Source organism: Pantherophis guttatus, chromosome 3, assembly GCF_059756535.1.
Source record: "Pantherophis guttatus breed Tessera chromosome 3, ASM5975653v1, whole genome shotgun sequence".
NCBI classification, from domain to species: Eukaryota; Metazoa; Chordata; class Lepidosauria; order Squamata; family Colubridae; genus Pantherophis; species Pantherophis guttatus.
In genome coordinates this window covers 132,810,564-132,824,716 of record NC_142065.1, presented here as the reverse complement: position 1 = coordinate 132,824,716, position 14,153 = coordinate 132,810,564, and the positions used below count along the sequence as shown (strand labels likewise).

Below are 14,153 nucleotides of genomic sequence, written 5' to 3'. Positions count from 1 at the left end.
AATTTTATTTTTTTTATCTCATGACTTTCAGCTGCTGTTTCAGAACATTAGCATTTTTAAACAATTATATGCTATCTTTACTGTACATTGTCAAGAAATGAGTCTGATTTGTACAGGGATCTATACAATTTGATCTCTACAGTGGTTAGCCAGAGGCAAGTATATTCTTACAATTTCATTCAGGAGTTTATCTAGTCTTAATTTTCTTCTGTATCTGCATTTTGAAATGCTGATGCAGTTTCTCACCAGGAGACATGCTAGATAGCCAGAAATTGAAGTTGGCCTGAATTTCTCTCCCTGAATCCTTGTCATTTAAAGCTAATCCCCTCTTTTGTTGAGTATAAAGCCACAATGAATCATCTTAGACTGCCATATGGCATGAGATCAAAGTCTTGTAGTAACCCTAGGATTTCTGCTTGTTAGGTGAGTGGGATTAGAAGCTGTTTGGGAAGTTGGATGGGTTTCAAGATTACACATTGGATGATTTTCCTGTAGTCTGATTAATAGATTAAACAAAAGCAGGCTGCTTGAGGAATGATGTGATTTTTGTTCAGGCACAACTTTTTAGGTTTATTATTTTTGCTTTGAATGCTTATTAAAGATGTGAAAAATCATGTAGAATACCAAAGGGAAAATATAGGACAATGGAAAAAAGGGGAAGCAAACAAGATTGAAGTTATATTTAAATGAAATGATTTATGAACTTCTGAGAATGGACCCTCTGTACATTGATGGCAGTCTGCCAAATAAATGATTTAACAATTTCTCAGTTTTGCACGCAGAAGGTCCCAAGTTTATTCCCTGGAACACTTAGAAAATTGTCCTATCTGAAAACCTTAAAAATTGCTGCAAGGTAATAATGAATTAAATGGATCAATGATCTCATTTGTCATAAAACTATGTCCTATGGTTGCTTCACTCCAACAGATGTTTATCCCCTTGGGGGTAAAATAATAGGGCTGTGCAAAGTTTTGAACAGGTGTCTTACTTCGAATACATTTGCAGAGCAATATGGTCCCTTTCCTTCTAAAAAAACCCCTTTGCTTTGTTATGCTTTCAACTGCTTCAGAATCTCTCTCAGCCTGCTTTGAACATTGCAAGAGAAGGCAGCACAAAGCCCCTTCTTTCAAGAAGTTGTCTAGGCTGTGATAGTCCTGAAGGTGGAGATTCTCAGTCAAGAAGCTTCTTGGATGAGAAGTGAAACGTCTTCAAAGAAAAACCAGAAAGTCCAGTTGCCTCTTGAAAAAGCACCTTTGGGACAGCTATGGCCTGGATGACTGAGAATCTCCATAGACAATGTGATACTTTCTCACACTGCCTGCCTTATCTCAACCACAGGCAAGCAATTGAGATAAATCAGTGATACCCAAAAGGCTATGATACTTGACTCCTCAACTTCAATCTGATGAGCAACTCAGACAGAGTCTTTGTTAAGAAGCGGTCTGTTTTCTCCTGGGCTTACTTCCACAGAGAGAATGTAACCAGCATATAAGAACCAAGATATCTTCTTTGGGACGCACTATGGGAGATGATTAAGAGAAACTTTCTCCTCTATTGCTGGCTATAGTGCTTCTAGGCTGGGCTGCTTTGGCAGCTGCCTGATGAAAATATTCAATATCCCAAGCAGGGCATCTGTAATGAATGGGGTGGTTATTTCTGAAGCCACATAGCCTACTAGTATTTCAGCCAGCTTTGAAGTGAATGGCTGAGATGAGCCTTCTGCCATAACACTAGGCTTAAGAGATTTGAGATTCCATGAATCCCTTTCTTGAGGCAAATCATCTGGCCTCTTCATAAATTCATGACATTTATTTGTTTTATTTTATTCATCCTGCATAGTTCAAAATGATCTGATTCTACTCAGTCACCTCCATCGCTAATATCACTCCAACAAAGGAAAATCTATGTCATTTTGCACAGGCCTACAAAGAAGGAGATTAATTGAGCCAATCTGGGTTGGTCATTGAGACCAGAGCTTTAGTTTTCTGAGCTTTCGAATTCGTGCTAGAGCCCATTTTCAAGGAACTTTTCTCTATCAGAACACATTCTTAGCAGAACACATTCTGGTACAGAGATGTTCCCTGAGGATGGGGTCCAACACAAAGTTCAGAAAACTAAAGCTCTGGTCTCGGTGACCACCCCAGACTGGATCCTGCAATATTATCCTGGGACACATATATTTGCTTTCATTTGTGAGATTAATTGATGGAATGTTTTTAGTTTAGTTATTCACAAATTGTGTGTTTTGCTTGGGCACCATCTTATTTGTCTGGTAGGCTGCTTTCAGCTGGAGGCTTGTATTAAAACTGTTTCCAATTTTGTTTCCTTCCCAAGGCCATATAATAATTGCCCCAGAGTTTTTCCCTTCCCTGGTTTTTTATGTATTCATTCTTATCTTTTTCCCACTCAGTTTTCAGTTCAGCTTTCCTCCTTTTAGCATGATGTGCTGGCTCTTTCCGCAGGGACATCAACACACATATTAGTCACAATGCAGACTGTGGGATTTAATTGCTCTGATGCAACTTAGTCTTGCAAAACTAATCTGGATTTTGCCAGATTAACCTGTTTACATTAATATTTAAAGCCTTGTGGAATTGAATGGCAGCATTGCTGTTTGCACTTTTAACTATGTCTCTTTGTTCCAGATGGGTTCTGATGAAATTAGAAATTATCTTCTCTACATAATAGTAGAAGCATAACAATTGGTGGTGTTTTCCTTCCTTTGATAGCTATTAATTCATATATTCCATGTGAAGTGAGTGCAGGAAGAAATGAAAAGAAACCTCATCTTCTGCGAATTTAAACATTTGGCTTTCAAATGATGCAGCAGAGTGCATATTAATCAATGCATCTGTTTTTATTTTAGGTGCTTCATGACTATAATGGAATCTTCAGGTGCAGGGGCAATATGTCCATATGTCATGGATATGACTTGCTCAGAGTCAGAAAGAAAAGACTAATGCTTTTATTTTTTTTGTGTATTTGCATCCTAAGGAACACAGGAGGCTACACGAATGTTTTAACAAATGAAACAATAAAAACAATTCAAAGAAGGAAGGAAGGGCATACATATAGAGTGATGATGAGTTTATTAAGTAGGCATAGATGTAGAGTGTGTAATTCCAACAGGATGAATAATTCATTTTTATTTGTTTTATTTTATTGATCCTGCATAGTTCAAAATTATCTGATTCTATTCAAAATGCTTCTTATCTCCTGTTTTATGAGATAGAATTTGGAAAAAAAAATAATAACACAAAAAGCTTCCTATATCAGTTAAGATTCCTGGAACTTAGTGCTCTGCACACAGAACTTAGAAGTGGTGCAAATCAGAAGACAGATTGTGAGTGGGAGAGGAAGGTGCTTGCAATGATGGAAAAGAGATGGAGCAAGCCACATCTTTCTCATGTTCAGTGTCTCTGCTCTTTGAGAAAGCTTGTTAGTTCCAACTTCACTCTCCACTGCTCAATACCTGCTTACTGGCTGAATATGCTTATATGGGCAGTTCATATTGGGATTTTTTGCCACCTTTTATATATTTAGTGTTGTAGTGTATTCTCATGGTGAATGGACTTAGTTGCAATGGTGATCAGTACATGGAAGACTTGAAGGACCAGATTAGGATCAGATTTTAATGGAGAAAATCTAGCTGTCTTCTCATAAAGAGTCAATACCAACTTGACAGCACATAATCAGTCAATCAGTCAATCTCTGCTCTTTATACTTTGAATACATTTTGAATAAGACATGAATCTAATTTTTTTCTTCATCTGAGTTATTCTGTCTGTTCACTTGTGCACTGAACCTTTACACATTGGTTGACTGCTATAGTGGATTTGGAAACATGCTTCATAAGGTAATTGCTATGGGATACAAACTAATAGTAGTCTAGGTTATAAAAGATTTATCATGTTTTATTACATGGAGCCATGGTGGTGTGATGGTTAAAATGCAGTATTGCAGGCTAATTCTGCCGACTGCCAGCAATTCAATCCTGACCGGCTCAAAGTTGACTCAACCTTCCATCCCACCGAGGCTGATAAAATGAGGACCCAGATTGTTGGGGACAATATGGCTGACTCTGTAAACCACTTAGATAGCAATAGACCTATATACCACTTCATATTGACTGTAAAGCAACATGAAGGGGTATATAACTCTAAGTACTATTGCTATTTAAGAACCCCCTAATAAGAGAGGAGGGAGGGAGACAACTAATTGAGTCAAAGGGGGGCAGACCTCAAACATTCTGCAAAATAAAAACAAAATCCCTTTTATATTTCATTCTCTTTTCTAGAAAAGTCAGATAGTAAAGGAATAGCTAAAGACTAAAGAGGCATCATAAATCATTATGGAGCAAAACAATTATTTGATATGTCAAAAATGGAAGTACGTGTAACTGATAAAAGAAATTATCCTGGCTGTTTTCTTTGTTTAAATTTTGAAAGCAGTATTTTTAGTTCTTTTTGACCACTACAGTTGTATTTGTCCAAGGTTTCTACAAACCTGTTTATTTTAATAAATACACATTATACTTTAGTTATACTACAGCATGGGAAGTAAATATGGAATTTAGGAAGAAGCAAAACGTAGTGCATAAAGGAAAGGCCTATTTCCTTTTGTTACTGAATACATGGCAATGAATTACAGAAAGACAGATTCCAATTGATAAAAACAGTATATTCTAAGAGTACAGGTAGTTAAGAAGTGGAACAAAATATCCAGATTGTGGTCATTCTCTCCTTTTATTGCATGTATCCATGCTAGACATTTGGGATCTTTTCATTTGGATTCCTAGATTAATACAGGGATGAATCTCAGTTGTATCAATCCCTTTCCTACTGTGTTCTTCCGTGATGTTGTGAAGAGGAAGAACTTCATGTAGTTAAATGGAATTTACTCCCAGTATACGTATGTAGAACTTCACTGTTCGATTTCTTGAATTAAGTACAGGTAATCCTTCCTTAATGTACACAATTGGAATTGACAACTTCATCATTAAGTGATGTGATAATTAAGTGAGACATCTTATGACCACAAGGGCTCATGACCTCATTTCTGCCATAGGCCTTAAGTGTCCATTAAATGAGACATTATATAACTGCAACTTGCAATTTTACAATGGATTTTATTTCTCCATTGACTCTGCTGTGAAGCCCACAAATGGGCATAGTGACCACAGGACACTGCAATGCTTTTAAACACTCAGCAATTGTGAAGTGCCTGTGAATTGATCATGTGACTGCAGAAACACTGCAACAGTTGTAAGCACAAGAATCATAAAGGTGATACAGGTATTTTTTTCATCACCATCATAACTGAAAAGCAGCCAAACAGGGTAGTAATTAAGTGAGGACTATCTATAGTTCCAAAACTATAGGTTTGGATACGAAAGTACATTGGGCAGATACTATGCTTGGGTGGAATTGAGACAGATTTTTCCTCTTTTTATTTTTTTCTAATGGGAATGTCTCATCAGACAACATTGTAAACTGCTTTCAATGTGAACAAGAACAGACACGTCAATAGAACAGATTGCATGCTACTTTGGAATCTCATTCAGAAGTAATACTTTGTCATAGTGATGAATAAAGGGTTGATAAATACAAATAGTTAATTCTTAAAGTGGTTATGTAGAAGATACAAAAACTTTTACATATTAAAAATTCCTATTGTTTTAAAAGATTATGGGCTAATACTAACATCATTACTATTATTATGTAGATAGCATAGAGGATTGATGTAATCGAATTCTCTGATCCTTGAAAAGGTAATAGGTACTTCCAAAATCCTGCAAAACAAGAACAGATGACTGTTCCTTATTTTCAAAATGAGTAGCCACTTCAATCCAAGTCAAGAGACCATTACAAAGAGGATCAAAGGCATCAAAGAGGCCCATCTTATTGTCTTCACTAATAAACAAGAAACAAACTACTCATTTCCAGTTTCCAAGATTCTATAATTAACTCCTTTTTTTTTCCTTGTGGTAAACCTGGCTAATGACTAATTATTCTGTGAGAATATATAACATTCTTGCAAATTGTGTAAAGGGGCTTGATAATATGTGTAGATTATATAAGTTTCTCTAGAGTACTGTCTTTTAGGATTTTATTGTTTTAAAACTTTATTGTATGCACTACATTTGAGACATAAAATAATAGATCAAATTCCCTAGCCCCTTTTCCTTATCTGGACTACTTTATCCTTATCAAAAGTTTTTGCAATTAAGCTGTTTAAAAATTCTCTTTCCAAGAGCATGTCAGATAAAAGCCATTAATTCATATATGATTCCCCAGTTCTAACCACAACATTTATAGTGATCATACTTCATACTGATCTCATACAAAAGTGCAGCAGTTTAAACTCAGAGAATATTATACACTATGGTAACGGAAAGGACCTTGTAAATAATTGATTATGATATACAAGAAGTACATTGGATTATTTGTTTGTTTGTTTGTTTGTTTGTTTGTTTATTCAATATTTATAGCAGCCCATCTGCTGCTATAAATTCTAATTACAGTAAAAGCTCTGGTCACAAACGCTTCTGACCATGACCAAATCGGATTCTGACCAAAAAATTCACAATTTTTATTTCCACAGCCAATTTTTTTTTTGTAAGCGCCGAATTTCCAAAATTAGGTTCAAGTCACAACCAAATTGGATTGAGACCAAAGTTATGGAATGAATTATGGTTGTGACCAGAAGTTCTACTGTATATTATTCTGTCTGGTTGCATACTAAACTACATATTTGGACTGTATTTAGCTTGTTTATTTGCGTTGTTCAGTAGGATAGGCAAATATCATTGTTTCATGATGGTAAAATTATATAAGAATCTAAGCTGTTCCAACTAAAGCTGCCTTTCTCAATTGACTGATGATTTTGTCAATACCAATGGTGTTCAATTGGTGCTCCAGATGTTTTAGGATTGCACCCAATATTGCGCCTGTTAGTACTGGTATTATCATTTCTTTTGCCATGTTTGTTTTTCTTTTTTATGGGTCTTTACATTTTGTGATTTTCTCCAGTTCCTTGTCTTCTATTTTGCTGTCATTTCCTGTAGATATTTTACTACACCATTGTTGCTACTTTGTCATGCCATTATTTGTAATCAGTTTGTGTGATCTTGCAGCAGCTAATTTGGCGATCCACTGTTTCTTCAGCTTCTTTGCAGACATGATATATGGTGTCTATTGCTTCTCAGTTTAGGATTTATAAACATTTGTTCTTAAGGCCTGGACTTGTGCAGCCAGAATTATCCCCCTTATTCTTTCTTCAGCTTTCCAGCTCTTAGCCATTGCCAAGTCTTGTTGTCATTGTCTTGGCCTCCTAGTTCCTTTATATACTGCCTATATAATACTTTGCGTTGCTTTGCCTCTTTGCTATTCTTCACTTTGTTTTTCTTACAGCCTACTTTAAACTTTTTGGTATTCAGTAAGTCTCCATGGTGTACTAATTTCAGTATACCTTCTTCACTGTCCTTCAGATACTCTCCCAACACTTTTTTTTTCACATCTTCCTATCCAAGACTTTTAGTTCTGCTTGAGTTCAGTCCACTATTCCAGCTCTGTATCTAATAACTGCAATTGCTCAGATGTTAATTGTGTTGATGGTACTTCCTCCATTGAGTTTGGACTTTAAGATCTTCATTTTCATTATGTATTCATTACTAAGTTTCTTGATTTTGGTGTGCTTGATGTTGATGTTTGATTGGTAGCTGCCCAGAGCTTGTTAAAAGATAGGAAGCTATCTAAATGTTTCAAATCAGGGGTTTCCAAACTTGGCAACTCTAAGACTTGTGGACTTCAACCCCCAGAATTCCTCACTACATTCTCGGGGTTGAAGTCCACATGTCTTAAACATGCCACGTTTGGAGACCCCCTGTTTTGAAGGAATGAATGATCTAATGAAAGTTGTCAACTTGAAGGATGCCAAACTATATACAGTATAGTGGTCTTCTTCATCCAGACTCTGGATATTGTTTCCATAGATACTTTGAGTCTTTTAGTTTTCATTATTTTAACCATGTTCATGTAAAGGGCACACAAATGTCCAGTTCAAATTCCATTCCATGGCTTTATATACTGAGAGTGTTGAACTGTGAATCCAGATGATAGTTTCAGATCATCTACATAAAGAAGATGAGATAACCTCGCAGATATTTTTGATGCTTGATAGCTATGCCCTGGATTTAACTTACTGTGTTGCTATATATCTATTGACCTTGGTATGCAATTTTATGTAACACATTCTACCTCCTCTGCACTTATGAAATAACAGCAGAAATTTAGGCACCCCATTTCTGATACATTAAAACAGGTTTGTGCTGATTAGTCCTAGTCAAATGTAAAAGGAGTATCTTAAACTAACAATATACCAAGTTGTGGCACTTTAATAATCAACACTTATTTAGTATTTAGTAATATTTTATGCTCATGGTATACAACGTATTCCCAAATCTGATGCCTCCAAATCTGATCACAATTGGAATTTCGAGAAGCCAGATATTTATATATTTAGAAATAATTACAATTAACTAACCATCACTGTAATGAAAATAATTTTAAATTTTTATTTTAAAATTTAGCCATTAATGAACCTTAGCCTGATGTGTGTGTGTTTTTTTAAAGAAACCCTGGTAATTGACACTGACAGTTGTTATTGATTAATTGGTAATATTTATGTTGTTATTTTTGATAGATGGACACTTTTTGACTTACTATAATTGGGATGAGAATCTCAACTGTTTAGCAAAATGGTCATTAAGCAAAATGCAACGAAACTGCTTTGCTCAATGACTATAATCCTGGCATTCTCGGTTTTGGTCATTAAGTGATTTTCCAGATCATTAAGAATTGTCTGCTGAAAAATTTCAGCTCTGTGTCCCCCAATAACATCTGCCTATCCCAGGTTCTTGGGAACGACTCAGTAGTTGGACAAAAATGCCAAATCTGGCTGAGTGTGCGACCACCCATAATAAAACAAAATCAGTTCCTTTTCAGAGTTAAATTTTTGCATCTACAAATTCAAAAACAAAAATCATAATTTGCTATGGCAATATTTTATCAAAGAAAAGGACAGAGGTGCCTCAGGTACTTTACTTCAGCTGAACTATAAAAAATACATGTGAATTCTCATGTTACCTATACCATTATTTTCAGCTGACCTTTAAATAAAACTATACAGGATTTCTGCAGCAGCTCCTTGGAAAATTTCAGTATATAGCTCAGTCAGTTAAAGATGCAGTCATGTGCACATTTATCTAGGAGTACCTCCACCTGAACTAAATGAGAATAGACATGTATAGGGTAGGGGTGGGTTCTACTTACCTTTACTACCGGTTCGCAATGGGGCCGTGTGCGTGCTCTTCTGCGCATGCGCAGAAGCGTTCTGATGATGTCGGGGTCAGTGGGCGGAGCCTCCCGCCAGTTTTACTACTTGTTCTATAGAACTGGTGCAAACTGGAGGCAACCCACCACTGGTATAGGGTTATACTGAAAATAAATACGAATATATGCAAGCTATGGTATGGCTTACGTCTTTCATGACATCTTTATTTTTCACTTCTTGGAAGTGCAAACTTTATTAAGTATGATAAAATGTAACTTGCCTGACTTATCTATATTACGTAAAATAAAATCCTTCCTTATGACTATTCAACTTCAATTTAGCCTCCTACTCACATATGCTGCATGAAGGGCACCTACAGGGCCATACTGCTAACTTGACATGAATTTTCCTAACCTTCCCATAATTTCAGCTTTATAAGTCTACCTGCAGAATGAAATTATTAAGTAACAAAGTTTTCAATTGTTGCTTGATGTAACTAATACCTTGCCCACAGGATTACACTCTTCCAGCATATGACCAATTATTAGTCCATTAATATGTGTAGGATAATGGATAAATTGCTGAAGTATGGGTATTGTTCCAAGTCACTGTGGATCTCGGCCTAAGAACAGACCAGGATAGAATTCAAATTCTGGATATAGAAAATTTAATTTAATTTAATTTAATCCACTCTGAAATTACTGTAACTAGGGAACCAGCAGAATAGCAATAGCACTTAGACTTATATATCGCTTCACAGTGCTTTTACAGCCCTTTCTAAGCGGTTTACAGAGTCAGCATATTGCCCCCAACAATCTGGGTCCTCAGTTTACTCATCTTGGAAGGATGGAAGTCTGAGTCAACCTTGAGCTTGTGAGACTTGAACTGCTGACAGCTGGCAGTCAGCAGAAGTATCCTACTGTACTGTATTCTAACCACTGCACCATCATGGCTCTTGGTCAATTTGAGTGCCTAATTATCTTCATGCTCTTACATCTTACATCACATGTGTCAAACTTGATTATGTCACGTGACATATCGTGACTTTTTTGCCTTTGCGGAGCCAGGTTGGGTGTGGACTGCACATGATACATCTGGCACACAGGCCGCAAGTTTGATAGCCTGTCTTATATCTTTCCCCTGGCAGTTCTAAAATTGACCTTGTGGAATTGACCATGTGGAAGAGATGAGTGCCTAAACGTGCCTAAGAGCCGGGGAGGGGGAGGGGATCGAGGAAGGGTGGGCCTGCCTGGGCCCGCCCATGATTTCCTCTACTAGTTCGCCTGAACCTATCCGAATTGGCTGAATACCACCTCTGGGCCAGGGAAACAATACAAGTTCTTCACTGTACTACGGTAATAAGCTTACTAAAGAGGTGCTTGATAAAAGATAATTGTTGTAAGGCATTGCTATGTTCCAAGTTTAGCTAAGGGAAAGAAATCAATTTTGTTTAGGAGAATGAGCTTGAAGCTGCATGCTGTTACCTTACATTATAAAATACCTCATTTGTTAAGCCTTCTCAATGTATTGGAACTGTTTATTTAAACAGATACGGACAGAGATTTACAGTTTACTGATTCTTCAAATCGTATATCTTGATTAAGATAAGAAACAGTGTCCTAATTCATTGCTTTTTCAACTAATTTCAAGCAGCTTGCTTAATAGTGTGTTTAAATATTAGAATATTTAGAATATATTTATTTAAATATTAGAATGTTTAAATGCTCTATTAAGCAAGCTGCTTGAATTTAGTTGAAAAAGCAATGAATTAGGACACTGTTTCTTATCTCTGATTATCTCTGATAAGAAACTGATTCTTTAGAATATTATTACTATTCTATTATTATTAAAAATATTTAAATATTTAGAATATTTTAAATGCTTTAAAGCAACTTTTTTTGAAATAATGAAACATTTCCCAAGGGCTTTCTGGTTCTTTTTCTGTGGAGAGGGTAGACATTTTAAATATAATATAGAAATGTGTTGCTTTGCTCCCTTGTTTTATTTTATCCTTTCTCCCCACGTTGGAAGTAATAATTAGTCCTGCCAAGCAGCCTGTTTCCACTGTATTTCGGATTGTGATTAATTAAGGGATTATATTGGCTGATTTGGTTTCATTCTATTTAAAACAAGCAAACAAAAGATTATCTTTTCCATTAAGCGGTCATGCATATGGCATAAATACACATATTTTTGCACTACTTTGGACAAGGTTATAGCAGAATGAATATTTCATTACATGTATATCTGTGTTTTACAGCTGCACTCCAATTCCGACAAAGGTGATGGATCAGTCAAATACATTCTTACCGGTGAAGGGGCTGGGACTATCTTTATTATTGATGACACGACCGGAGACATCCACTCAACCAAAAGCCTAGATCGAGAAAAGAAGACACATTATGTGCTACACGCCCAAGCTATTGATAGATGGACAAACAAGCCACTTGAGCCTGAATCTGAGTTTATTATCAAAGTGCAAGATATCAATGACAATGCACCCAAATTTACAGATGGACCATATATCGTTACTGTGCCAGAGATGTCTGATATGGGTAAGAAGAAGAATCAGAAATAGCATTGATATACCGTTGATTTGACATTTAGTAGGGGGGGGCTTGGTTTGTTTTCTTGAGACATTAGAGCATGTGCCTTAGATTATTTTAATCACCAGTGAATTTGAAAAAAAGCATGAATAGCTCCTTTTCTTCTTCACTAGAATTTCTGGCTGTTTTTTTCTGATAAGGCTGTAGTATATATATTTTTATAGCTGCATAATAACATTTAAGGAGGTAATTCTTTTCAGACCTCATCAGAATGCTGGAAAATAGCATTACCCCACCTTTAACTTTTAATATTTTCCTTAGTTTCTGACTTTGATTGAAAAGGAACATAGGTTGCAGTCTGGCATGCTGACAAATCAGCCATCAATTGACACATAGACATTAATAATATCTATAGACTATGCAAAAGCGACAATCAACCAAAAGAGAACAAAAAAACTCCAGGACCTTTCCTGTTTCCAGTAATCAGGAAACAGGTCAGCATAGATTAACTCCATGGTTAACTTCAGACCTACAATCAAGTAAACAATATCCCAATCAAGAAACTGCCAAAGAGCTGTCAGTAAACAATAAACAGTAAACAGTCCAATCAAAGAATCTCTGAGACCGCCCCGACCCATACAGACAAGCAAGTCACCAGAATATAAACTGACAGCAAACAGCACTCTTTACTAGCACTGATGATGTTAGCTAGTTAGGGTAATAAAACATCTGCAAGAAAACAAGCAAGCTCAGAGAGCACCAAGGACCCCTCATAGATTGCAGGATAGAAAATCCTTTCTAACTTTTTAGAAAGACGTTTCTGATTTGGGAAACTGATCAAGACTGTCTGTTATTAGCAATGGTGATTTAAGTGACACCTGGAGGTTTACAAGTTGCCTAACCCTGATTTAGACTTATAATTTATGCTGCTACAAAATATTATACTATGCTGAAAGCTAGAGGTGGAAAAAGGAAATCAGTATAGAGCTGTGATGGCGCCCTCTCTGTGGGCATGCAAGCCGTCACCTCAGCTCCACTCTGCCACACATGTGCGTGCATCTCCCGCTGGCCAGCTGGTCTTCAGGTCTCTACCACGGGGGTGGGGTGCTGTTGTGGCCCGCCAGGGCCTACATGGATCGTGGCTGATCCCGATGACGAGGAGGCTGGTGTGGGGTTGCGCCAGCAGCCTGCGCAGCCGGCGCTTGCATCAGACAGCGAGGAGGCTGAAGAGGATGTGGTGCCAGAGGCAGAGACTCAGCCAGGGCCTTCAGAACCTCCAGAGGCTCCTTCAAGTGAAGATAGCGAAGTGGAGGAGCCTCTCCTCAATGCTCGAGCACGCAGGGCTGCCAAAAGGCAGGAATGGCTACTCAGGAGGAGGAGGTCTACTCAAGAGTAGGGCTTGAGGATAATTGGCCACTCCCTTAGCCTATTTAAGTTGCACGCAGCTAGTGCATTCTTGCTGGAAACAACTCGTATTATTATCAGAGTATTTTGGTTTATCATATCTTGTTTTCTGGGCTGGTTGCCAACCTTTGTTAGAACAATTAATCAATGGAACAACATGCCTCGAGAAGTTGTGAGTACTCTAACACTGGAGGTTTTAAAGAAAAGATTGGGCAACGATTTGTCTGAAATAGTATAGGGTTTCCTGCTTGAGCAAAGAGTTGGATTAGAAGATCTTCAAGGTCCCTTCCAACTTTGTTATTCTGAATTGCATCCTAGCATATGAAACCTTCTAAATGATACAACTTGCTTTTGGTTAGAAAATCAGTCTTTTTTCTTAAAAACATTAAGGATGACAAATTTGGATTGTAGATTATACACCTATCATATGAACTCAATATTACCCAACAACATGATAAAAAAAGAGAGATATTAATATGATACCAAAGTAGAGTGTTTTTCTTCTATTATCAGCTTCTGGATATGTTGAAGTAGCTAATAGTGATAATCCAGTGAAAAGATGTTAAGTATTTGAATTACCTATAGTCAGAGTAGGGAACACAGGGAGAAAGCAAGTGTCCAGTAAAATAATATAGTATTTTTTATCTTTTTTTCCTGAAGTTTAAGATAACAAACATACATGTATGCATACACACACATAAAATGAGGCAGTTGCTAAATGAGAACTACCTGTATTAGCATCCTAGATTAGCATTCTTAATGACATTTAGCATACTCATGATGACAGCAGCAAGTGTTAATTGGAAACCTGGGTAGCAAATCAAGGATGAAGTGAAGTAAGAAGAGAATACAGAGTTGCTAAGCACTGTT

At 36.8% G+C, this 14,153-nt stretch overlaps 1 protein-coding gene across 8 annotated transcripts in view; it reads left to right on the top strand.

Moving 5' to 3' along the window:
- CDH18 (cadherin 18) overlaps positions 1-14,153 on the top strand; it is a 656,995-nt gene that overhangs the window by 514,472 nt on the left and 128,370 nt on the right. For all 8 annotated transcript variants that reach the window (XM_087890242.1, XM_087890248.1, XM_087890243.1 and 5 more), the window contains one exon: positions 11,594-11,888. In XM_087890242.1, coding sequence (XP_087746368.1) covers positions 11,594-11,888 — 295 coding nt within the window. The remainder of the gene's footprint in view (positions 1-11,593; positions 11,889-14,153) is intronic.